The 26,163-nt window shown below is 39.5% G+C and overlaps 1 protein-coding gene across 1 annotated transcript in view; it reads right to left on the bottom strand.

Moving 5' to 3' along the window:
- Dpp6 (dipeptidyl peptidase like 6) overlaps window positions 1–23,415 on the bottom strand; it is an 827,976-nt gene extending 804,561 nt beyond the window's left edge. Inside the window, exon 1 of the mRNA XM_063250818.1 lies at window positions 23,341–23,415. Within this exon, the coding sequence (XP_063106888.1) occupies window positions 23,341–23,400 (60 nt within the window). The 5' untranslated portion in view covers window positions 23,401–23,415. The remainder of the gene's footprint in view (window positions 1–23,340) is intronic.
- Between the last annotated feature and the right edge of the window lie 2,748 nt (window positions 23,416–26,163).

The raw sequence follows: 26,163 nt of genomic DNA, 5'->3' as shown, positions 1-26,163 counted from the left end.
TTCCGTCCTCATCAATGTCTGCTTGACAAATGTTTCAGGAAAGGATAGTAATAAACGTCAGGGAAATTAATCATGGCAATCGTTTTTCTTTTTTATTTCTTCTTTAGCAGTCAGAAATTGTGTTTGTTTGTTTTCCTCCAAGTCAAGAGCTATGAAGAGACAGCAAGTGATGTTTCCTCTCCCAGAGAAACAAGGTTGTTGAAGGCTTGCGTCTGTCGGAAAGTCACACTCTTGCCTCCAACATAGCTCTCCAAATTCTCTTGGTCTTAGAGTATTGCCCAATTCCGTTCCTCAGAACCTGAGGCCCAAAGGCCCTAACAGGTGCACAGAAATTATTGTTTAACCAACACTTCTCTGTGATGGTGTTGTGAATTGTGTTTGTGTGTCTGTCTGCAAATAGATCTGGCTTCTGTTTACATCAAGCTGGCACTGAGAGGCTGCTTGGAAATGCAGACTCCTACCTGAGCAGTCAAAGAAATCCATTTGTTGAGAATGTTCAATAGTGAGGCCTTTCTCAACTGTGGATTGTACTAATGGGCACTGCTGAGCACAGGAAGACTCCTTTCTCTATTCATGGGGCTGTTGCCCAAGAATGCTCCGTAAGAATGCATTGGGGGCAGTCTTGCTCTGTGGGTTGCCTTGTTCTCTGCTCACGTCTCTGAGTGCTCAGTTTCCAGGTACACATCTGTTGTTTTACTTTTAAAATAATAACAAACCTCAAGGTTCTCTTCTTCTACTCTCTAAGTCTCTAAGATGATTTTTTTAACTCTTAAAATAATTTTAGATATTTTTAGAAGTATAAGTATGGAGAAGCCATGCTAGGTCTGAGAGGAGCACATTAAAATCAAGAAGAAGCCAGTTCCTGTTTCCAATAAGCTGCACAAGCCATGTGGGGTCCAGGAAGAGAGAAGCCAGATCACCCCTCCAGGGAGATCACTAGCTTGTGGGCTGAGAATAAAGGAACAATCCACCTCTCTCCCCGTACAGAAATGGTGGGTTCAGAGGACAGGCTGAGTATAGCAACTGAGGTATAAAAACACCTGGATGTGTGTATTGTTTGATTGACTTTGCCTAAGGCTGCGAGTCTGAGCATCTATTAGGAGGATAACAGTATGCAGTAGAGCAAATACGGGGGATTTCCTCCTGTCTTGTTTTTGAAATTCAATATTGTTCTCACTGTTTCTTTTTGTTCTGATTTGTTGTCTTGATGTATTTGATGTTCTGTTTTTTTCTGTTTTATTTGTTTTTACTATGTCTGATGGAATGGACAGCTATTGAGAGGATAACAAGATACACTATGGTAGCCATTGTTAATTTCCTGTTATCCTGCTTCAAAGTTGTGTACCACTTTCACTGTTTTGTTTTGACTGTCTTTATTTTTTTGTTGTTGTTGTTGTTATATTATTGGATTCTGTTATCTTTAAAATAAAAACTTTTTAAAGTATGAATATTTTTTAATTTCTGGAAATATTTCCACATTCTTTTCCATATTGGCTTTGCTGATTTACCTTTCCACTACCAAAGCTGTTCACCTTCTCATTATCCTTGCCTGCATCTGTTATTGCTTGTCTTTTGACAGTAGTTATTGTATCAAGAGGAAGGTGACAACTCAGTGTGGTTCTGATCTGCATTTCCCCAATGGTCCGTGAAGCACTTTTCGCAGTTTTAAAGGGAGCTGTTCTGTGAACTGAGTCACTAGGCAACTTCATCATTTCACAAACTCCATGAAGCACATTAACACCAAGCCTAATCTGTCTACTACACTAAAGACCTAGAAAATCCAGCCGAGGGCCTGGATCCCATAGTAATGTCCCATCTGAGTCCAGCTGAAGACCTAGAGCTCATGAAAATACCTCCCACAAGTCCAACAGGAGGCCTAGAGCCCACTACAGTGACTCACTCAAGTGTTTTATAGATCTGCACTGGGAAGACCCAAGGTCAGGAGTGTAAGCTAGAGAGTCAGTGCCAGCAGGATGAAGGATTTGTGCCAGTAGGTTGAGGGTGCCACACTAAAGCCAAGAAGTGATGCTCAAAATAAAGACTAGGCCTCCCCTGAAAAGTACGACAGCCATCCTCAGCAACAATAAGGTCCTGAGCTCCTCCTCTGATGATAACAGTTGAGTACATGGCAGAAAGCCAATGCAACAAGCTTCTCCTGGAGATTAAGGAGCACACATCTCCAGAGCCAGAAAGTGATGCTCAGTGTAAGGACCAGAGCTCCCCCCAAAGTGATGCTAACCGAATTCATATCAGGAAGCTAGCCATGACAGGTTCCTCCAGGAGAACTAATAGCTCCAAACAACAGCAACACTTAGGAGAACCCACAATGCCCTACTCTTCCTCTCCATGTCTCCTTTTTATGCCAGCAGCAGTCCTCAGGTGGGTCATTCATGCTCAACATCACACTGACTGAGCTCAGCTGCTTTTAAGTTGACCACCAATTTTTAATCCAAAACATATACCTTGAAACCAGGTGGGAATCTCACTATATTATTCCCACCAGATTTGGGGGTAATAATTTACAGTGAGCTTGTCAATATCTGCTTTAAAAAAGCCTTTCGAGATTTTGATTGGCTTTGCATTGACTATACATTGGAACAGAATCAGAGAGAATTAACCTTGCCAATGTTAAATTTTCCAAGCAATTAAAGTAATGTACCCTTCTGCTTGTTTAGATTTTAATTTCTTTCATCACTGTCCTGTAAATTTCAAACCCTGCAGATATTTTTCACACTTACACCGAAGTGTTCATGTTGTGATTCTATTTTGAATAGTACTTTTAAACTTAGAATTACAACATGCATTTCATGAACATAAAAAACAGATTTTTGTGTATTGATCTTAAATTCTATGACCTTGGAAAACTCACTAATTAGTTTTGAAACATGATTGCACATGTTTTGGGATTACTGGATTGTATTTGCTAATGCTGTATTGAGAATATTTGAATCTTTATTCAAGAAGGATACTGTTTTTAGTCCTCTGGTTTTTTGTTTGTTTGTTTGTTTTTGCTTGTTTTGGCCTTGTAGACTAAGTTAAGATATCTTGTCTTCTCTGTTTTCTAGAAAATGTTGAATTGAATGTGCGGTATTTATTCCTTAAGTGGTAGAAGAATTCATGAACAAAGATCTCTGTTGCTAAAATTTCCTTTGGTGGAAAATTTTGACTGTGAGTTGTTTAAAGACATAGACTTACTCTGTTTATCTGTCTTGAATAAAATTTGGCAATTATGTTTTTAATAAAGTGATTGATTTAATCAAAGATGCTATGGTTATTACCATAATGTTCATTTCACTCTTCTTTCTCCTCTTTATTTGTGTCTTTATTTTTGTTCTCTTGCATGTCCAGTTATAGGGTTATCAGTGTTATGGACCTTTTAAAATATCCATGTTTGCTTTCATTCATTTTCTCTACTGATTTTTTGGCTTCAATGTATTTGTTTCTAATATAATCTTTGTTGTTTCCTTTTCCTTTTTTGATTTTAGTAAAACTTGCTTTTCTTTTTCTTGCTTCTTTTCATTTTTTACATACAAACAGTGGTTTGTATACATTTATCTCTAAGCTTGATTTTATTTGTATTATATTCATTTTGATATACTATATTTTCTTCTGGTAGAAATTATTTTTAAATTTTCCTTGAAATATTCTTTTTTTGTTGCTTGGGCTATTTATAAATATGCTGTTTAATTTCCAAATACTTGGGAATATTTTAGATTTCTACTTGTTATTAATTTCCAATTTAAATCCCAAACAACTTAAGACAATATTTTATATGCTTCGTATTTTTTCAAATGGTAAAGTTTACTTTATAAACCCAAATATGGTCTTTCTTGGTGAATGTTTACTTTGCTCTAATCCTGTGTAATAATATAAATATCATCAAGCAAAGGGACTCAATAGTTTTTAAACACATCATATTACATGCTTGCTTTAAATATGTATATATATTACATGTTTTGAACATACATATTTGTATATTATCAGCATAAAAGAATTTCAGTCTCCATTTTGAAGCTGAGAATTTCTTTTAAGTTTTTGCTTCATGTGTTGAAGCTTTGTTGCTAAGTACATGTATTCTCAGGATTGTTATATTCCTTTGGGGAATTTCCCTTTTTATCATTATGTAATGTTCTTCTTTGCCTCTGAAAATTCACCTTTCTTTGATTCCAATTTATTTTATGTTAATATTGCTACTTTGTTTTCCTTTCTGTTAACGATTGCATGGTACATTTTACCCTATTCTTTTTCTTAGGTCTGTGTAAGCCTTTACATTTAAGTTGGATTTCTTGAAGAAAAATGTCTGACTGGTAATCTGGCATGACCAGACTTGTCTTAATTCATGTGTATAGACCATTCACATTTCAAGACTCCTGATCTCTTCGGATTAAAAGTAACTTTCCTGCTGTCTTCTATATGTTTCATTGTGTGTTTTTTTTTTTAATCTCTTTCTTTTCTGACTTCTGCTTATTTGTATTATATTGTTTTGTCTATTTTACCAATTTTCTAGTTATGCCCATTTAAGATGTTTTCTTAGTGGTTTTGCTAAAGTTCACAGTACAGGTCTTTAGAATCTGTGTACCTTTAAATAACACTATGCTGCTTCTTGTGTGTGTTAGGGTCACAATGTATCCACAAGGGAAGAACTGGGGAGATTCTGTTTCAAGATCCTTCCACCACACTTGACTTCTGCCTCTGCTAAAAACTCATAGTAAGTCCCTAGAATTTTCATTTTAAGGAGTCACTTATATTTTGGAGCAATTAAGTGGAAGGCAAGATTTTTATTCCTTAAGTGCTCTCCCCTAAGTAGATCCAGTTTTCTTCTGATATCATTTATTGTTTCAGCATCCAGATCTTCCTCTAACATCCTCTTTTTTTTAAATTTTCTTTCAGTGTAGGTCAATTGGCAAAATAAAATTCTCATCTTTAACTTGTCTGATAAAGTCCTTATTTGTGCAGTTTAAAACATATTTCCAGTTCATATAGAATTCTGTATTGGCATTTTTTCAGCATTATGGGAATAATAACTTATGGTCTTCTGTCTTGTATAATTTCTGACAAAAAGTCTGATGTCATTCTTATCTTTGATCTCTTATGTCTTTCTTTCCCATCTATATACCTCTGGGACTTTTTTCTTATCTTTTATTCTCAGTATTTACATATGATACATGCATATATGTATATGTGCACTCAAAATTGTCATGTTCTCACTTATCAGGTGTCATCAGAAAATAAACTGACTAAATTAAAAAATTGTTATAGTAAAATACATGTCATTAATCAATCCCCTCAAAATTCCCTCTATCACTTCCAACACACTGACTCCACTGTCTTTGCTGCATTCTGAAGCATTTCTGGAAATCCTCTTTCCTGTCTGTCTTTAGTTGTGCTGTCATGGCTGCCTTGATGATTTGAATCCATTCAAAATATTTCCTTTTCCTAGTCATTTTGACTTGGAGCCAAAAGTCACATGGTGCCAGATTTAGTGAATAAGGCGGATGAGGACACAGTGTCATGTTTGTCCTGAGTTTGCCTTCCTGTTGGATGTCATTTGGCAGAATCCTTCACTAAATTTTTTTTATTGCACCTTATAAAGACACTGAGACTGAAGCAAGAGGATCACACGGACAAGCCCAGCCTGGGTAACTTAGCGACTTAGGGAGTCTCTGCTTCAAAATACTAAAAGGGCTTACTATGGATCAATTCTTAATACTGCAAAAACAAACAAACAAAACTAACAAGTGTTTTTATTTCAGAATTTTCATTTTATGCTTTTTTTAAATTGATACAATCACCCATGTGACTTTTGTTCTTTTTGGCTTTCTTAATGCAGATTAAAGCTTTTACTACACTTGCAAATTAAAGCTTTCACCCCACAGCTCAAATTAATTCCTGGAAGTTGATGATTCTTAGGTTTATGGTCCTAAAATCACACTGTGATGGTTAAGTGCATGGACCCACCTTAATCCATGAACAAACTCTCTTCCTTTTCTCTTTTTATTTCCACCAAAGACTTCTATTTTCCTGGATTTTTGTACTTGATAATAGGAACTTAAAAATGCTTTCTCAACAAAAATGTACATTATTTATTTTAAAGTATATTTTCATGTTTTCTAAATATTGTTCTATGGATACTATAGTAACTTTCTAGTTCATTTTTCATCATATTAAACACAAACCCAGATGAGTTTCCTATTTTAGATACTAGAATTTTTTGCAGATACCAAAAGCCTCACGGCAGTCTCTGTTATAACTCAGCCCCACCTCTCTGGCTCTGCTGCTTTTTCCTGACCAATGACACACTCATTCCAGGTACTCATTTGGTGGCATTTCTTGCAAAAACAGATACATGTGGAGCTCTTCAAACAATTGTGCTACAAGGAGAACTCTGATTTAGAGAGATTTACATTCAGAAATCTGAGACATCTGTTACATTTTCCCAGGACAAAGACCTCCACTTTTTACCTCATAGCAAAAACATCTGGCTACAAATTACATGTCTCATTTTTTTGAAAGTTGGATAATCCTGAAGTTTTACACTAGACTCTTCTTTCTCTATCTTCAAAATTGCATTAAGTACCTAAATTTACAAAATGTATTCTTTAAAATAAGAGCTATAATTTTACAGGAAAAGAGAAAGTGGTTATTCTTCTGCTCTGCTTGACAAGTGAGGGTCTTTGCCTGCTAGTGCCACTTACCTGTACCAAGCAGAAGTTTCTGAATTGAAATCATTCACTCCTGCTACCCAACTCTTCCTCCTTTTTCTTTCCTAGCTACTAAATGTCATAGTGACATTTCCTTGTTTGTAAAGACCATGACTGGGTCATTCTGTCTTTTTCATCAGTCTGTTTCTTGATTGTCCTGTACTCACAAACATGTAACTCAGTAAATTCTATACAGGCATAGCCCACAGCTCATTCAATGATAATAGGAAACTATTATCTTGTGGATTCTGATACAGATAGAATAAAATAAATGCATTAAAAACACTTTTCTAATAAGAAAAGATTAAGTGCCTTTGGAAATGTCTTAGTAAATTACAGTTTAAAGGACATGGAAGGCTTCATTGATGTATCTAGACTTATGAGCGAGGAGGTATAGGTTTCCTTTGCTTCTTAACAATTTTTGTTTTGATAATGATAAAGCTTACAGTATTTTATACTATTGTTGCTACTGGATTTTTGAGGAACTGTGAATTTAGTCAAAGTCAGAAATGAAAACCTCATCGTACATGACTATTATGATATTTATTATTCTCATTTTAGTAAGTTAACATCATTAAGCAGCAAGATTTGCCACAGAGAGATTTTTAAAAGCCTGTGGATTCCTCACTACTTAGACCTACTCTTACTCTCCAATCGAGGTTTTTATGCACTGTCATCATCATTAACAAGTACTTACTGGACACCCACTCATGGCAAAGTTCTAGCTTTTGTTCTAGGAAGAAAAAGTATATGTAAAAATAGCTGCCAAGATTTTAATAATGTAGCTGGGTAAATAAACATAAAATATATCTGAAAACAAAATAAAATGTTTGCTAGACCTTTGGTGACCACTTAATAGGACAAACATTTAATGAAATTGGCCAAAGGTAGAGCTCCAGATGCTCTTTAATGGCCTAAGTAGCCAAATACAGCAGTGGGCGTGGAAGCCTATTCTCCTTGTTCCCACTTATGTCCTCTTTTGCAAGCACATGGCACCAAAACTTCTACCCACAGTTCAGAGAAGTACGAGAGCACCATGTAGAAGCAGCTGCTAAGACCATTTTCATGACGTGAAAGCTTCCAGTGATTTGCACGTTGTGCATATTCTGATGTCTTCTGTGTCACTCCTGCTAATGGTGTGGTCAGAGGAAGGACCGGCAGCATCACATTTAGGAGCATCTCAAGAGATACATAACCTCAGACCAACTCAGCCGAATTTGAGCAAGAAAACCTAGAAGACCTGTGTGTACAAAAACATTTGAGAAGTGCACTGGAGACATTTGACTAGAGAGGAGAAGTGAGCAGCCAGAGGCTCCTTCATACCACCACACTGAAAAGGACAAACCTGAGTCTCCAGAAGGAAACTGCACGCACTCCAAAGCCAAAATGGTAAGTGAGACAAATCAGACACAAGAGTTTAAATCCTGCATGGCTGTTTTTCTATGAGAAACCCAAAGTATAAATAAAAGAATAAAACAAAAACTATAAAATAGGACACAGGAAGGTGGATCTTCTGTAAGTGGGAAGGGAGCCTAGAGATGGAGGGAGGGAAGGAGGGCAGAGAATTCAGGTATGTTCTGGGTATGTATCCACGGCCCATAGTGAATGTGATCATTATGTATTCTAAACACACACAAACAAAAAATACATCCGGAGAGCTTCCCTCATCCCTTATGCATTGACACACAAATAATCGCAGTATAAGTGTCCTCTTCTCCATAAAGAAGAGTATAAGAACCCCAGTGAATCCTTGAGGCCATGAATACCAACATCCCTAATATGCACTATGATTTTTTCCTGTAAAGTTTAGTTTGTAAATTAGACACAGCAAGTGATGGACAATAACGAATTTTAAAACTTTAAAAACAGTCATGATAACAATAATGTACAGTACTGAAGGTTATATAAATGCTTTCTCTCTCTCTCTCTCTCTCTCTCTCTCTCTCTCTCATTCTCTCTGTCTCTCTCTCTCAATGTGTTTTTGTATTTTCACGTTTTCTCCCACAGGAAGCAGTTCCCAGTTCTCTTTGGCATGTTAAAATTGTCAGCATCACAACTCTTGTTCTTTGGAGCCATCATTTAGTACACAGGCTACCTGAACACAGCCTGCAACATTGCCACAGTGATGTGAAAGTGGAGAGGGTTAGATGTGACTAATGGCGGTAATGAGGATGTGGCACCTACAAAGGAATGACTCAGACCCCCAAAGGGATGGAATCAGGAGATTTCATCATGCTCTTCAGAATAGTGTGCGACTTAGAGCTTAGGAATTATTACTGGAATTTGCCATTAAATATTGAGGATCATAGCTGAATGCTACTCCCACTAGCTAAAACTGGAACAGTGGAACCAGAGATGAGGGTGTGCTACTGCATTGAGGATAGAAAGGAAATGCAGAGTTTCTAATTTCATGTGCTTCCCAGGTAAAACATGAGCTTAAAATGGTGCCATGTCCTCCCATTCCTAGCTAAATTCCCAACTCTTCCATGAATCTTTTTCCAGTCATGTGAGCCAAGGCCATTTACCCAGAACACACACCCAACTTAGACACCATTTGTGATTTATTTCTAGCACCAACTGCCTGGCATCCTTAGATATAAGAGGCAACCACCGATAGAAAGGTAGGTAAGTCCACCAGCATCTTCTGTTTCTATTGAAGCACTAAAACCTAAGAACAATTAGAGAGGTTACTGTGTATTTCTAAAACCTAAAGCAATCTGTTACACTACTGAAAAAGGAAATGGTAAAAGGATGTGAACTTGGGTAGGACACAGTTCTAATTATGCAGTTGACAAGAGGCATTCAGCATGGAAGGTTCTAAGAGTTCTATGGCATCACTGTCTTCCCCATGGAAGAGGAAGGGTGCGCACCTGGGTGGGGACAGGATAATTGTAGAACTGCTCAGCTCAGGCCAGGTGATGCAATCACAGAACTGTTCAGAGATTATGCAGTGGCCTCCTGTACTCTGGAAAGCATGGACCTTGAAACATAAGCAGTCACATATAAACTCACTAGGAGAAAAGTGAAGTCAAAAAAAGACAACTGCCTCTGAAACAGCCTAATCTGAAGAAGGACTGCTGAGCAGGGGCAAGCTGCATCCATACTGGTAATGATGGGAAAACATGGGTGTTCCATGGGAACCACACATGGAACATTCAGGAAGGGCCCCACCCAGTGGGGCAGGGTGACTAGTAGGGGAAGAAGGTTGGAAACACATGGTTAAGTGACAGCCTCACCACTGGACAAAGGCTGCAGCCACCTTCCATATCCTGTGCAAGGGTCTCAAAGGAGAATTTCCCCCAACCTCCCCATGAAACAAGTGACCACAACCAGATTAAAATTGTTATGCCATGTAACAATGTGCCTTTTTCCAAATCCCTTTTTCCTCAAACTTGGAGAAGTGAGAAACTCAGTTTAGGGGACCAAGAAGAGGAATGAGCAACACTCTAGTAAAGGAACAAGGACAAGGCCCCATCTCCTCCCGTGCAGGCTTCTAAACCTATGCAGGCTCAGGCTGGGAAAGAGGAGAGGAGGAGCATTGAATGAATTCTAGAGCTGAAAATACTGCATCAGGCTGGACTGGGCATAGTAACCTCACAAATTCTGCTATTTGCAATGCAGAAAGATTAGAAAAACCTATATCATCTTTTAACATCAAGGTAATTCTGTTGAGACTACTCAAAGACCTTTTTTTGAAAGATAACATGTAGAAAAAAACAAGTTGTTTCATGATGGCCCCCCTGAGTCTAGCATATTCAGTAAAACACTTACAATTCATTGAAGAAGTGAGGTCATGTCTAATACTTATTGAAGCCTGTAAGGTGCTTTGTACATTATACATCACTTTTCTTAGAACTCATTTGAATGCAGAAGAAAAAAATCAATAGCATGCAAAGTAGCTCAGAAAAAAACTACAAAACAATGCATTATAAGGTAACCTAGGTTCTCTAACCCCTGGAGTAGTTTAGACTCTTGTCCTATTCCCAGTCTTGAACTTTTACTTAATGTTACACCAAACTATGCAACATGTTTGGTACCAAAAACAAACACACAAATCAAGTCCCACTGCAAAGAACATTAGTGAACTCAAAGTATTTCTATTGACACTTCTCTGAAAAACAAGACACAACACAGAAACATTTTTATTCTATTCCCCAAAGCATCTCTCCTGGAGGCCAGCAATTTCTTTTTTCTTTTTCCTTTTTATCTCTTGTCGCAATGCCTCACAGACACCCACTGTTTGTCTGATAAGTTAGTTCTGGCATGCACCCTCCAATAACAACCTGGAAACTGGCCATCACTCAAAGTCCTGCTCAGAAAGCAATTCAGGATTCAGTGCCCTTTTTCTTGACAAGGAGCAGGCATTGGTTCTGCTCTATCTGGGAGCAGAGCCTCAAACTCAGCCACATCCCACCTGGAAAGGGAAGAGAACACAGTCGTGCATTTCTGCTGAGATGACTGCAGGTTCATCCATGCTAGCACATACATATAACCTTGAAGCATCTCCCAGAGCCCTGTCCAACTGCTGACTCAAAGACAGACACTTCCTAGTCAGATACACAGCCTGGATCTGGGTAACTATGGAGCCATCCAGCAGCAGCTCAACTGGAGAGCAGAGCCCAGCCTGTTGCCCTACCACAGTGGAAAAAATGGTGAGTGTCCAGCCAGGTGAAGGAGCTGAAGCAAGCTCTGCCTGGCCAAGAACCTCACCAGCTGGCTCATCCAGAATCATAGAAGAAACAGTGAAAGTCTGTTCCTCCCAATGAACATCTGCAAAATCCAAGAACTATGGCTTCCTCCACATATGCGCAAATAGCAATGCAAAGACACGAGGCATGCAAAGGCTCAGGCAATCGTGGCTAATCTAAAAGAATCTAAGAAGTGTCTAACAATGCACACTAATGAAATGACAGGAAGATAATTCAGAATAGTCCTCTTAAAAATGTTCAATGGACTTCAGCAATGTATAGATAAATGAAACTTGTGCAACAACAATGCACAAAATGAGATTTGAAAATGACAGAAAAAAAAATAAAGCCAAAAGAAATTCTAGAGGTAAAGGATATAGTGACTAAATGAGAAATCCAATGGAAAGTTTCAACAAGTTTGATCAAATATGAAGCATTTGGAATCACCCAATCAGAGGAGCAAACATGAATTAATTGATAAAATAAATAAAAAAGAATAGAGAAAGACTATAAAAATAGTAGGACCTAAGCCACACAGAGTAGGGATTTAAGAGAGACAGTAAAGAGAAAAAGGCCCATAAGTTATAGTAAAAGAAAGAATGGATAAAAACTTTTCTAACTTAAGGACATAAGATAACATTCAAGCAAAGAGTAGTTTTTCATCACATTTAACCCTGAGGCATTCACTAAGAAACATCATAATCAAACTGTCAAAAAGTAAAGGAAAATGATAGACTCAGAGAGCACCCCAAGATAAGAAATACATCACCTACAAAGAGTTTCAGGGCAATTATTGGCAGTCAAGAACTGCATGTTCTCAGTTTTATGTGGAATCCAAAACAACTGGGCTCATAGCAGCAGAAAACAGAGTGCTGTTCACCAGCAGCTCGTGTGGGGAGCACGCAGATGACAGTAAAAGGATGTAAAGGAAGTGTAAGATATGATGTTCAGTAAGTTTTATTTTTTTAAATCAATTACAAAGCAGTATCAATAAAGCCTAAAATTTAGTACTGTGTATGTCAATAGTAATAAGAATAAATTTCAATTTTTCTCATCAAAAAGCACATTAAATATCTAAGCAGGACATGGAGGCACCCAGCCAATAATCCCAGCACTCTGGGAGGCTGAGACAAGAGGATCACAAACCCAACCCACCCTGGACAACGTAGTGACCTGCTGAGACCTTGCCTCAAAATAAAACATGCCAAAAAATCTTGGGGGATAGCTTCCTGTGAAAGGTCTGAGTTTAATATCAGCACTATAGTAGTAGTAGTAACAATGATAATAATAATAGTAATAATAATACTGCTAAAAATTTAAAGGGATACATGTAAATCAGCTTGATTTAATTCCACACTGTATTAAATTCATATCACATCATACCCCATAAATATACACAACTATAATATGTCAATATCTAATTAGTTTTTATTTTAATCAACAGAAGTACAGAAAATGTGAAAACTAAGTGCCTATTAAAACTTTATAGTTCCCTTGGGTACCAAAAATTAGAGTTATCACTGGGAGAAGAATGGATAGGTTATTACTCTAAGCGTTTACTCTGCAAATATTTTCTGTGCATGTAAAACACACAGAGCAGATAACTAGAAGAAATTGTTCCTATTTCCCATATGAACTAAGCTGCACTGTAAAACCACACAATTTGTATTTATTTTTAACAACCACAAGCATGTTCTATGCATGTCCTGTCTCATTTGTGCAGAAAGCAAAATTAGGAGCCTTTTGTGGTTGAATTCAAAGAACAGTAAGCAATGAATTCAAAGTTTATGAAGCTTAAAGAGTGTATAAGTGATAGCTTTCATTAGTAGAAGCACACAGTTTCACAGAAGCATGGATGGATGCTGGCTGAACAAAAGACTGAATAATACTTGCACATTTTCACACTGAAATATTTTCTTGAATTAACTTGCCTCATGATCACAGTGATTCACATAAGAATATATAGTTGGATTTTCTCAGTTGAAAAATAAAAGGAGAAAAAATGCATTTATTTTATGGCTGCTGTGTAGATGAAAGAAGCAAACACCCATGGAAAAGTTATAAAAAGTGAGAAGAAGGAAGGAAGGAAAGAAAGAAGCAAGGAAGGGAAAAAGAAAGGTTGCATCATTTACACCTCTTCATTTCAGTACTTGTCACTTTCAGTCTTCTGGCTTATACCAAGCGTGCTTCTTTTAGACATATATCATTCTTCCTCACAGTTTTAAACTTCTAAGAACTCTTTGGCTCATTTTATTTTAAAAGTAAGATTTCTAAAATGAAAGAAGAGACATTCCAGAAAGTTCCACTTTGGGTCAAAATGGCTGAACAGAAAGTACACTCCACTTCCTTCCTGGAACACGTATTGTGAAAACATGGCAGACAGGTGTCTCAAGACCCTGGGTATCAGGTAAAGAAAGACACGTTTTCTGACAGGTGAGTAATGACTGAGATGAGCCTGTGATAACCTCAATTAACTGTTATGGACCATTTCCAGGACATCCGGTAAGAGCATCAAGGTGAGGTGTCCAGGGAGTCTCAAACTGAAGAAATGAAAGTCCGGTCTGGGAGAAGAAAGCAGCCACTGCCCACAGGTGAAAGGTACAGGACAGAAGAGAGCAGTGCACAGAAGAGTACTGGAGTCTCTGAAGGTCCCTAGGAAACATCTGCTCAATTTAGAATAGGTATGCATGAGAGAAAATCTCCACGACTGGAGAATGAAGCACCTGAAGGTTTTGGAGGCGACAGAGCCATGATCCGCAGGACAGGACAGAGTTTCTGTTTATGCAGCTGAGCTACAGCATTTCACAATTCACAGATGCTGCCAGTTCACAGGAGATTTCTTGCTCTTGCAAGAGGATAATTGTCCCCAGACTGAGCATACTATTGATTCCGCACAGTATATCTAAAAGCTGTATCTGAAACAAGCAAACCGGAGGTTGTGTATGCCTTATGGAAACTGCTTGGGAGCAGCAGTGCTTCAGATTTTGGATAATTTTTTAACGTTTTTCTAGAATTTGTGGCTTAAGCATCCCTAATCTAAAAACTCAAACATTCAAAATGTCCTAAATTTGATTGTCACAACTGTACCCCAAAAGTTTCAGATTTCAGGCCATTTTGGATTTCAGATTTTTGGACAAGGGATGCTCAACCAGTATTTCCAAGTAACTTTACTGGTTTCCAAAACTCAAGCTCTGGAATATGTACAGGAATATTAAAATATCTAAAACATTTGAGGCAAAATTCACAACACCTGGGCATCTTAATCAAGCATCAGCAGATCTGCTGGAAAGGAAAGTTTCAAAAATTCTTGGGGTCACACCAGTTTATTAAACTGATAGAGAGTGATGACTTGGTTGATGAATTTAATTTGTTTTATGATGCTGAGAAACATGAGTGGTGTGTTTGTCACCTGATGCAGGAAAGGAAAGGGAGCTTTTGTTGAATGTTCACAAACTGCATTGTTTGCAAACAGAAGCATTCTTGAACTGAGGTATTATTGTAGCTTTTAAAGTTAGCAAACATGAGTGTAAAAGAGTTTTTCTATCTGTATTCCATTATGCACGTTAAATGAAAACATAGTAGCAAATTGAAGTCCTACAGTGCAAAATATAATATGCAAGAGAAAGAGATTTCAGATAGGATTAGCAAAAAGAAAATAGTATCAGAGAACATAAGGGCATAAATATATAAATAAACCCAAATAAAAAGCATGAAAAAGAGAATTTGAAAGAACTGAACAAAGCATCAGTGAAATTTGTGAAAACTCCAAATAGCCTAAAATACATCCACTTGGAACCCCTGAGAGAGTGGGAGGAGTGGGTGTGAACAGAAAAATATGTGAAGAAATGATCTCAAATTTAATTAAAAAGGGAAACCTATGGGTGTAAGAATTTCAGTGAACTTTAAGCACAAGAAAAATGAATAAAACTACACAAGGATCAAAATAATTACCATCAAAAATTCTCAGACAAAAAAAAGCATATTTTAGTGTTTTTACTCATATAAAAAATAACAAAACTTAAAAATATATATATTAATAGAAAAAAATTAGCTTTTTTTTTTTGTCTTTTTCCTTTTTATCGGTACCGCAGATCGAACTCACGACTGCCTGCTTGCAAGGCAGGCGCTTATGCCGCTGAGCTAAATCCCCAGCCCCTAAAAGCTTTTTATTTGGGGATAGGTGGGAGGAACAGTTAGAAGATATGGCAGAATGAAACACAAGGGACTCTTGAAAATGATGACTATGTGAGTCCTACCAATTGTATTTCCATGGGTGTGCACCTACATTTATAAAATCATATCAAATTACACAATCTAAATATTTATGTTCAACTGTACCTCACTGCAGTTCCGATATGATTTTCTAGTACTTTTAACATTGGTATCACAAGCCAAAAAAATAAGTATTATCTTTTTTGCCTTTATTTAAAAACTATACATTGTGAATTTAGTTCATTTAAATACCTTGTAAAATTATGTGATAGGGGGTTGGGGATTTAGCTCAGTGGCATAAGCGCCTGCCTGGTAAGCATGAGGTCATGAGTTCAATCCCTTGTACTAAAAAAAAAAAAAAAAAAAAAAAATATATATATATATATATATATATATATATATATATATGTAATAGATTTGGTATTCAATAAAAATGAAAAACTATGATAAGAGTCTCTCTAAAGATTCACCTGGCAACTGTAATATATTCTTTCCCTGAAGCACTTGTCCAATGCGCTTGTTTTTATAATGAAGTTGAAGAATTTCCTGTGTTTTAAGTTTCACATTAAATGTATTTTCCTATAGAACTGTCTTTGACACCCAAGCCTTAATAACAAGTCACTTTGCCCATGGTGCTTTCTATGGTTGGACTTCATAAGGTGGTGGCCTAGTTCAACACCCTCAGCTTTCAGACCTGAAAAGTTCCAGAGACTGCACAGGGGCCAAACAGGAAATCCAGCTCAGCTAGTTGTAAGTACTCCTCTGCTGCTTTCGTTTTCCCTGTTTCCTCTTGACTTCATTACCTAACCTTACTGGATGAGCTTTCCATATCTAAATGTTGGTTAAAATGCCTAACAAGGGCCCACTGCATCATCAGCTCTTTTATTTTTCTTTTTATGATAAGTAAAATATGAAAACATGAACTGGTTCTGTGCACACATTTTGTCAGATGCAATTTTAAATTGCCTAGTAATGGCTAAATATCTTAAGACTTCTTAAAATTGCATTTGAAATTTTCATAAAAGGGAAAGATACCAGACATTAAAGGAATACAATTATATCTCTGCAGCATGAAAATAAGACAAAATTTCTAAAGGACTTAAAAATGGGGGGGGGGCGGCAAAGATGAACGAGTTATATAAGTTCCTGTATTGTTGGCTAAATACAGATTTCTGGGCCCCAAATCAAAAGTAACATCAGATTTGGAGGTCCTGTACAATTCCAATGATTCCATTTCCTTCATGAAGTACAAGGTGTGAGATAATTAAAACAGTCATTCTTTGGCATTCAGAGGGGTTGGCTCCGTAATCCCTGCAAACATAAAAGTTCTCAGCTATTCAGCTTCCTCCTGTGCACCTATGAAATGGTGCAGTATTTGCATATACCCTGTGTGACCCTCTCATATTGTTTAATCATCTTCAAATTATGATGATATGGAAGTCAGTGTAAATACTTTGGAAATGGTTATTATAACTCTGTGTATTTTCAGTACAGGTGCAATTTTGCTCTAAATGTTTTGAATCTAGAGTTGATCGAATCCATGAATGGAGAAGCCATGGAAAGGGAAGACAAACCACACTGCTTGTCAGGTACAGCTTGCAACTTAAAAATATAATCCAACAAACAAAACCAGAAAAACAATTACTCCTCATTCATCACCTCCAATTCCTGGCAATTTAACTTATGCATGAGTTTATATTATTTTTATGTATTTTACTCAGAAAACAAGAACAATTAAAAATTTAAAAATCAATAAAATATTAAACCAAAATAACATAAGTAGATTTTCACTAATATCATGGAAGTCATTAAAGCGATTTATATTTTATGTGTTCCATTAAACTTTTTAAAATTCTTCAGAATGATTTAAGTTCCGGGCCATAAAAAGGATCAACATTTTTTGTTCATATGAGTGGGCTTCCCTTTTCCTTCTTTCAGAAATTACCAACCAAACATACAAGTTTCTCATGCAGTATGAAGAGTAATCATGGATAAGATGAGCTATGGACCAGATGTGCCCTTATCAACAAGAAGTGTCGTGAAATTGCTTCAGGATGATTCTACTTGATGTCTAGCTGCATCAGTCACAGCTCTTGAGTCTGTGCTCAAAAGGAAAAGACAGCCTGAATTAGCCCAACGTGATGGAATACACCCAAAACAGGAGGTCATGGTGAAGAAGTGAGCTCATCCTGTTGCATTAATCAGTGGGATTCTGTTCTTTTTTGATTTTTATGCAGTGGGGGTTTGGAAGAAATGACTGGGAGATTAGATGCTGTTTCTAAGGAATGGAGGATGCTCCAGCACAGGAGGAACCAGATAAGACCTCAGAGAGCCACAGATGCCAAGTGGTCGGAAGAGGGGGATTCAGAAAGAACCAAGCTCAGGAACATCTGGGTGCAGATACCAGCGTGGGTGGAAGAGTCTGAAACTAAAACTCCAAAAATTGCAGCGAAGAGCCCTGCTATGCTGAGCTGTGAGGGACCTCCTCCTTGGTGTAAGCCATTTCTATGCTACGCTTATATCCAGTGAAAAACATGGGAGAAAGGAGTCCAGGAGAAAAGAGATCAGCACAGGGCCAGAGCCTATCAGGGCTCATCCTATCCTTGGGAACTTGGGGATAAGTGGCTCATTCAACCATTCCAGGGAGGGCATGTTTGAGAAAACCAAGGAGGGAGCCTTTGTTCCAAAGGGGCATAGACTGAGGAAATGTTGGGGAAGTGAGTAAAATCCCCAGGAATATGAAATTCTGCTGATCCAAATGAAAAGGGGCAGGGAAGAGGAGAAAGACTGCGTGTATTGTGGAGAGAGAACAAAATGCTGCTTTTAATGAGGGAGAAGGAACACACAAAAGCCTTCAGGTCTAATAAGTTACAATTTATAAGAATGTGAGCTTTAAAGAATATAACAGGCAGGAAAATGGAAGAGAAAAAAGTGGGGGAACTGACAGGACAGGAAACTAAGGGTTTGGATAGTGATTAACAAGAAGATGTTCACAAAGAAAACGGAATGTTGATGCAGAGAGAGAAGATTACAACATTTTGGAAGAATAGACTCATGGCGGTTCTTCCCTGGACATAGCCTTTGGGTACAGAACAACATTAAATTTGAATTAAAAACTTGAGAAAATACAGGGAAAACTCTTGAGTTATAATAGAAACTCGATGCCACTAATTCTGGGACCATAATACATTGGTTCTGCAAAACTTCTGATTCTCGGTCCTGGGAATTGAATTTACAGAGCAGCCACTAAGCAAGAGAATGAGGCTGGCTTTTTTGATCTGTAGTTTTCAAGGCTGATTATTTTCCAGCTAGGTCTTCTTTTCAGGGAAATGAAGTCCTTTTTCTCATCGACGACAAGGAAAAGACAGAATGTGAACTACAATTGTAGCATTAAATATCTACCTTCACAAAGAGAAAGGAGCTTTCTGATCTTTAATGTCAGGCAGCCGCTCAATTGTACGTTTCTGAACTGACAGGATTTTGCCCAACCTCAGCAAATTAATTAATGGGCTTCACTGGCAAACTGGCTAGGAAACGGATCTCACTAGCTGGAAAATGTGTTTGTGAGATCTGCTACCTTGAATATCATTATAAAATGGTTTAAATGATGGGTCTATTAGTAAAATAATATGACCCTTATAGAATATGTATACAATTATCATCCCAACAATGACATCAATGAGAAAAAATAAATAATTATGGCCTGAGTTCAATCACCAGTACCAGAAAAAAAAGAATGGCACAATATCTCCCTAAATGGCTAGACACACACTAGCCAAATATGGAATATCAAAGATAAAAAAGCAGTCTTAAAAGTAGACAGAGAAGAGAGGAAACATGTATAAAGTATGATCACAATATCAGAGTATAAATAATTTGATAAAATGAGACCTGAAATTAGAATGTAAGCAATGTAAACACCTCTTTGTTTTTCTTTGCTTTATAAATATTCAGTGTATATTTATATCCTGAACTGTTTCTGAAGCTCTGAGACCTATGTTCATACTTGGTACAAAGATTTATCATATGTGGATGCTATGTGAAAAAAACACTTTCCCCAGATTGTTTTAACAATTCAATGACACAATATATATATACATATATATATATATATATGATCTTTCTTTTTCCTAGTCTTCAAAAGGAGAAATCAAATCAAGTACTATTTATTTATTTCTGCTACTTTCCCCTTATAGAATCTTACCATATTACCATCTATCTCACAGAGGAGCTCACCTTTGTAAGGAATATGCCCCCTGCCCATACCTGTCACAGAGGAGCTGGGCACTTAAAACATAGCTGTTAAAGAAAACCTTGAACAAATGAGGTCATGAAAAGAAGTTGTCCCATTCTCCCTGGTTTGGACATTTAAGGTAAAACAACATCTGTCCCTGTGTACCATGCCCAAACAGGCTTAGCTTACCGAATGCTTATAGGATCCCTATGATAAAGGTCTCATCAAACTTGTACACTAAAGTTAAGTAATTTACCCAAGATGTCACTGGTCCAGCTGGATCTCAAAGCCCACAGTTTAGTCAGCTACTTCTGCAGATGCAAAGATGGAGAACTAATCCTCTCAGCTTGCTGAAAGTAATGAATGTAGACCATCAAGTTACAGCATGTAAGTTTCTTTTTCAGAAAAAAATCAAAGTGAAAAGATTCAACTCAAGCCTTGGCTTTCTCTCCAAGACAGAGGTTGAATGTAGAGCCTCCTTTAATGGAGTTGTCTTGTGTGGGGCATTTTGCTTTCTACCCGAAAGATCAGTGTGGTCCTGTGATCTGAAGTTGTGTGATTTTATATTTCCTTACTTTATGCTGCTTTACAAAACTCGAGCCTGCATTCTCTACTCGAAACCAAGTATCCATGAAGCAACTATGATTCAGGGCATGCATCAGACCAGGCCAGCATCCTCCACTTAGGCCATCATCACTTTATAAGGCTTTATAAGGCTAGTCATCAGCACTTTATAAGGCTAGTCATCATGATGCGCAGCACCACATCAGCACAAATTAGGTAGGACTAAGAAGACTCCACAAGAAGACCTCCCATGTCCCAACCTCATATGACCACAATGCCTGGAAGTTTCTCCTCAGGAATGACTCCTGCCTGCATCAGAGGCAGCAGTGTGGTGATTATCTCTGCAGTCCTCAACAGATGGCTGGTTGTTCCACATGCAGGAGCAAAGAAGTCACAACGAGGATTGTGTCCCTCATTTCTGGGTTTCAGTCTTTGTGAATGAACCTAGTGGTAAGTAACACACAGCTGGATTCACTCACTGAAGTCATCTAGCTCCTCAAGATCTGTGTGCACAAGAACAAATCACAATGACTTAGCAAGTTTAAACACTGTTAGCAGCAACAGTGGATGGATCAGATGAGACAAAGGGAGTCCAGCTGGCATATTTTCAGCAGTGGTTACAGCCTTTCCCCCAGGGAAGTCTCCCAAGATGAGATTCCAAATAACATATGAAATGGAAGCAAACTTCTTTCAAATACCTAAGAAAATCAACCAGTATTATTGAGTTTTATTTTTAAAATGTTGTAGCCACTGTGATCATCCATGCCTGTAATGCCAGAACTCTGGAAGGCTGAGATAGGAAGATCCCAAGTTTTAGCCCAGTCTAGGAATTTTAGCAACTTAGAGAAAACTTCTCTCAAAAATTTCAAAATGGCTAGAGACGTAGCTCCATGCAAAGGTCCTGGGTTCAATCCTAGTACTGGAGGGGGGTGGGGTGGGGATAAAAACATAACCTAAATATTGTGTGAGGTGTCTAGTGCTTTGCAGACTGTCAACACTCTGCTGCCTTTCTGTCCCACATTCAACACCCAGTGGCACCATGTCCCGTTTTGTCACTCTCCAAGCTTTCTCTCACAGCAGCAACTTACAGGATGCACCACCAATTTGGAAGGAAAAGGATTTAAGTGAATTCTTCTTTGAGAAAAGGATTTGATGTCTTTTCACTCTGAGTTAATGTCCAGCCTTGTATCCCCCTGAATCAAAGCAAGCCACTACAGATTTTAAAGGTCAAAGAAATGTGGGGTGCCACCCAGAATGTGTTAGACTGAAAGCTATGTCTAATCTCTCTCTAGGGTTTTCAGTTCCTGGAACTTAACAGGTGTTCATATATTATATGAATGCTTGATAGTCTCTGTTCACTGAACGAATGTGAGTCAGTGAACCAAGCATTAGTTGTACACCTGACACATGGATAGGGTTCCCTCAACTAGTGACCAACAGGTTCTCCAATAGCATCTACACCATCAGTGTATACTCCAATATTTCCCAGAAAGTTTTATCAGTGTCAGTACCCTGCAGTCCAGTTCTGCCAAAAAGGCACTTTAACACTGGAGCCAAAGGCATTTTTTAAAGGAAATTACTGTGTGATCTTATGAACTCCATAAACTCTCCACTACATAACCACTGATGCGTGAAACTTTATTATTTTTAATTTAAAATCATACAATGACAGCTACTAGGTATTAGAAAGACATTTCTTATGAATATTAAATAACGCAAATGTGAAACGTGTAACTACCACAATGATAGTTAATGAGAACAGAGATCAAAGAGATGACTTGCTGAAGCAAATATTTCATCGAGATGTAAAAAGGGAAGAGTTGAAATACAACTACTCAGCCTTGAATACTCATCTTTCATAACATGTCAAGAATTTGTTCACTCACTGAATCCAATGTCTTCACCCAATCTTCAGATCCACACACACACCCCAACCCTCAAGAAGTAAATATGAATGGTAACACTTTTCTAATGTGCTAGTTAACATATGCATGTAAAACATACATATAAAATGCATGCAAAAGTAAGTGTCGCAAACACAAGATTAAAGAGATAGATTGAGGCTGTACAACTACTAATCTCCAAAGAACTTGCTATTTTTCAGATTTAAAGCAAATTAGTGCAACACTATACAAAGTTTTAAAAGCACATCGACACATACATCACTGTGTGGGGTTCCTGTGTAACTCAGGGAAGCAATTTCCTTGCAACTAACCATATCCAAATCGGAACTACAGGCAAGTGGAGAGGAATCTTGGGCTTGGCCTGAGCTACGCACAGGGCGGTGTGGGAAGCATGGCGCTCGGGTCCTCTCCTTTTGCACTTAGGAGAGTAACAGTTTCTGATCTTGCGCTTGCACATTCTGGCTACTAGAGAGGATCTGTTTGGATTCCTCGAGTCACTGACTGACCGTCGCCTTTCTCTGAACCTCGCTGATTTCCTGGAAATAATTCCAGGCACGTGTAGGTCCATTAAAGTTAATGCAGGATGCCATCAGGCACAGCAATGCGAGCCCTGCCGGTGGGAGCCTAGCGCACTGCTGGGGAAGCCTTCTCTGCAAGCTAGCCTTGGGGTCTGACGATGGGACAGGTTCCTCCCACTGCAGAGCTCTCCTCCTTGAAAACCCGCCAGCAGAGGAGTAGCTGCATCGCCCACCCTAGCCCGCGCTAAGCCCTGGACCTTCTCCAGTCCCCGGTAGCCCGGGGCAGGTACACAACCAGCGCGCTCTCGCGGGCGTGTTTGAGGTCTACCAAACATCACCCTTTTCGCAAACCCCGCCTCTAGGAGAAAAAGACCTCGCTAGGGCTGAGGACAGATCGGCTGCTACCCAGATCACAGATCACACACCAGTCCTAGTCACAACTGGCCGCCAAACTGGAGCCTTGACTTACTCGCCAGGCTCGCGCCCAGACCATCACCCTCGCCGTCGCAGGTCCCTTACCTTGTGGCCTTTCCCTGGGGGACACCTGACGTTATTGGAGGCTCCAGCTGTTTGATTCATGTCCACAAGAAATTGGAGGCTCCGGATCCTCTAGCTGTGAAACTTGTTTGGCGCGGGGAGGTGGCAGCCGAGGTGCGCGCCCCCGGGGAGGTGCGAGGGGTCCCTGCTAGCCAGCGCGGTCCCTAGAGCGTGAGCGAGCGAGGGGCGCTTTGTGCTGCGGGTGCCTGTAAGGTTCCTCTCCCGGGGAGGCTGAGATCCGCAGACCAGAGCTGGAGGAGTCGCGGCTGCTTGGACCCCGGTGGGATCCGAGCCGGCGCCAGCAGCTATGAGGGCGTCCAGCTCAATGCTGCGTTCCCTGAAGCAGGTCCAGGGATCCAGCCAAGACCTCCGGCAAATCCAGAAGATCCGAGTGGGGTCGAGGAGGTGTAGGGGGAGCCGGGATGAAAGACTGGGATCTTCCCTGAGCGAGAGGTGGGAACCCGCGGAACCAAGAGTCCAGCGCACTGGAGCTGAGCAGAGCGCTGCGCTCCTGCATCGAGCCCTCCACGCCCGCAGAAGCTGGGGCTGGAACGGGAATCAGTGTGGATCCCGGGCCCCTCCCGCCTCGCAGGGATTGATTAGGGAGGGCAACTCAGAGGGGCTGGCGTCCGCTCCCGCCTGCAGCTGGAGCCCGGGGCTCCACTCGCCACACCTCAGTATGGTCGAGAGGTGGCATGCGCGGGTCTGCAGGAACCGCGCACAGGCAAGGCGAGAAAGTGGAGGGCGGAGGAGGAGCGGGACTCTCCGGGGTTATTAGCACTGACCCCACAGGCTACCGCGAAGGGAGGGAGGCATCCTGAAGCCTGGAAGCTCTAGGGATCACAGCAGCTTCCGTTCTGAGGCTGACGTGTCTTCTCGACTCCCACACAGTCCCTGCAGCTCAATTCCCGCCCCCCCCCCCAGGTCCCTCGCTTTAGAATTTTTCTTTTTCTCTTGGCACCTGTTAAGTCCTGATCTCTTTAGGCAGCGTTTGGACACAGGTGGAAGGAACTAGGAGAACAAATCAAGAAAGAGCAAGTACTTCGGGCAAACTACCTTGCAGTGTTTTAACATGGCAACCCTGCACAGCCCACCAAGAGCAGGTCAGGCTGCAACGTTATGAGTGAGCAAGTGATTAATTTTTTTTCTAGATTTTTTTTTCCAGGTAGAGATTGTTGAGTTTGGATGGACTGTATGGAAAATCAAGACACATTCAATTTTTATTCTCTTATACCAAATCCTTAATTTTATTGGGCATAAAGGGCAGGAAGGAGTTGACTGGTAGCTGAGGACTAGAGGTACCTTTGCCCCTGTGGGCACAGAGCTTGGTGATGGAAGCACATCCTGTACGATGCACCTTCAATTGTAAAAATGAGACTTCTTCTAATTCTTCAGTTCTTTTTCAGTACCCATTGTCACTTCTTTAATGTTCCCATTTCAAGTTGGAATGATGATGGTTTTGTGAGGTCAGTGACTGGATTAGGTCACTTTTGCCCCCTGAAGTTGAAAGGCAGTTCCACATTTCTACAGACTTGGGCATCAGAGCACTGCAGAGGACAGAGCTCGGATGTGGGGTCAGCTATTGGTTAGAACCTTGACTTTGCCACCTTCCAGCGCTCATCTTTGGGTGAGTTATTTCTCCCACTGATTCTTACATCTCTGAGGCTGGTGTTATAACTGCTGCTTCCTGACATACAAAACTGAGGCTCAGAAATATTGATGCATGGAAGGTTCTTGGCATAGGAGCCAGTGCTCATAAATGGGAGGTATTGGTATTGCTAGCTGTCTGGAACAAATGTAGCACTTGCCATTAAGTCACAGCTGCTATCCATGGTCCACACCTGCTCCCATGTACCCATCTGTGCGGTCACCTGTGTATCTCCCTTCCACTGCTCTAGCCTATAAGCTCGGTGGCACCAAGTGACAGGCTCTGGAGAATGATCTAGCCATGCTGTCCAGAGGTGTGCTATGCCTCCAAGATAGACACTTCCCTTTTGTATTAGGATATATATTTTGTTAATTAAGCCTCAAAATCTTTCAAAGAAAAATCTGAGAAGGACACCACTGATGTTTGGTCAGTCTTATGCCACTTTCATACAGATATGTTTGACTTTGGCATTATCTATTGTTTTAGGAGAATAACAACAATATTTTTTCATGATGTGAATCATTTCATTCCTAATGATTCCTGCACAGAAGACTGGAGTCTTCACACTTTTTCTTTCTTTTTCTTATTTTTTCAGTTTTTTTCTGCTCTTTGTTGTAGTGCAATTTGCATGGAATAAAATGAACAGATCTGTTTTGACATTACCTCCATTTGTATAATCCACAGCCCTGTGAAGATGCAAAACACTCATCATTGCCAGGTGGGGGCTTTGGGCTTCTTCCCAATAACCAACCCATAAGTACCCATAACCTTGATTCTGTCATCATAGATTGGTTCTGCTTATTCTGGGATTCCATGTAAGTGAGATTGTACATTGTGACCCTTCATTAAACACAATGTTTATGAGGCCCGTCCCACTCTGCACATTACACCACTTTATTCTGTTGGTGCTGAGCAGTGTTCTGTTATGTGGGTGTCCCACTGTTTATCTATTCTCTGCTAATGACTGCATGTGTTGGTTCTAGTTTTGGCCTATGAGGGATCCAGCTGTTCTGAGCATCTGTGTACAAGTTTTGTTCTTAAAACTGTGCTTCCTTTCCTCACTTACAAACCTAGGAGTAGAAATGGTGGGTCTTAAGGTAGATTCAGGCTAAACTTCTTTTGAGGGGCTTGCAAGAAGTTTTCCAAAATGTTCCTAT

Source organism: Cavia porcellus, unplaced genomic scaffold, assembly GCF_034190915.1.
Source record: "Cavia porcellus strain 051 isolate PalLab524CR breed Dunkin Hartley unplaced genomic scaffold, mCavPor4.1 scaffold_6, whole genome shotgun sequence".
Taxonomy (NCBI): Eukaryota; Metazoa; Chordata; class Mammalia; order Rodentia; family Caviidae; genus Cavia; species Cavia porcellus.
This window is presented reverse-complemented; position numbering and strand designations above follow the sequence as displayed.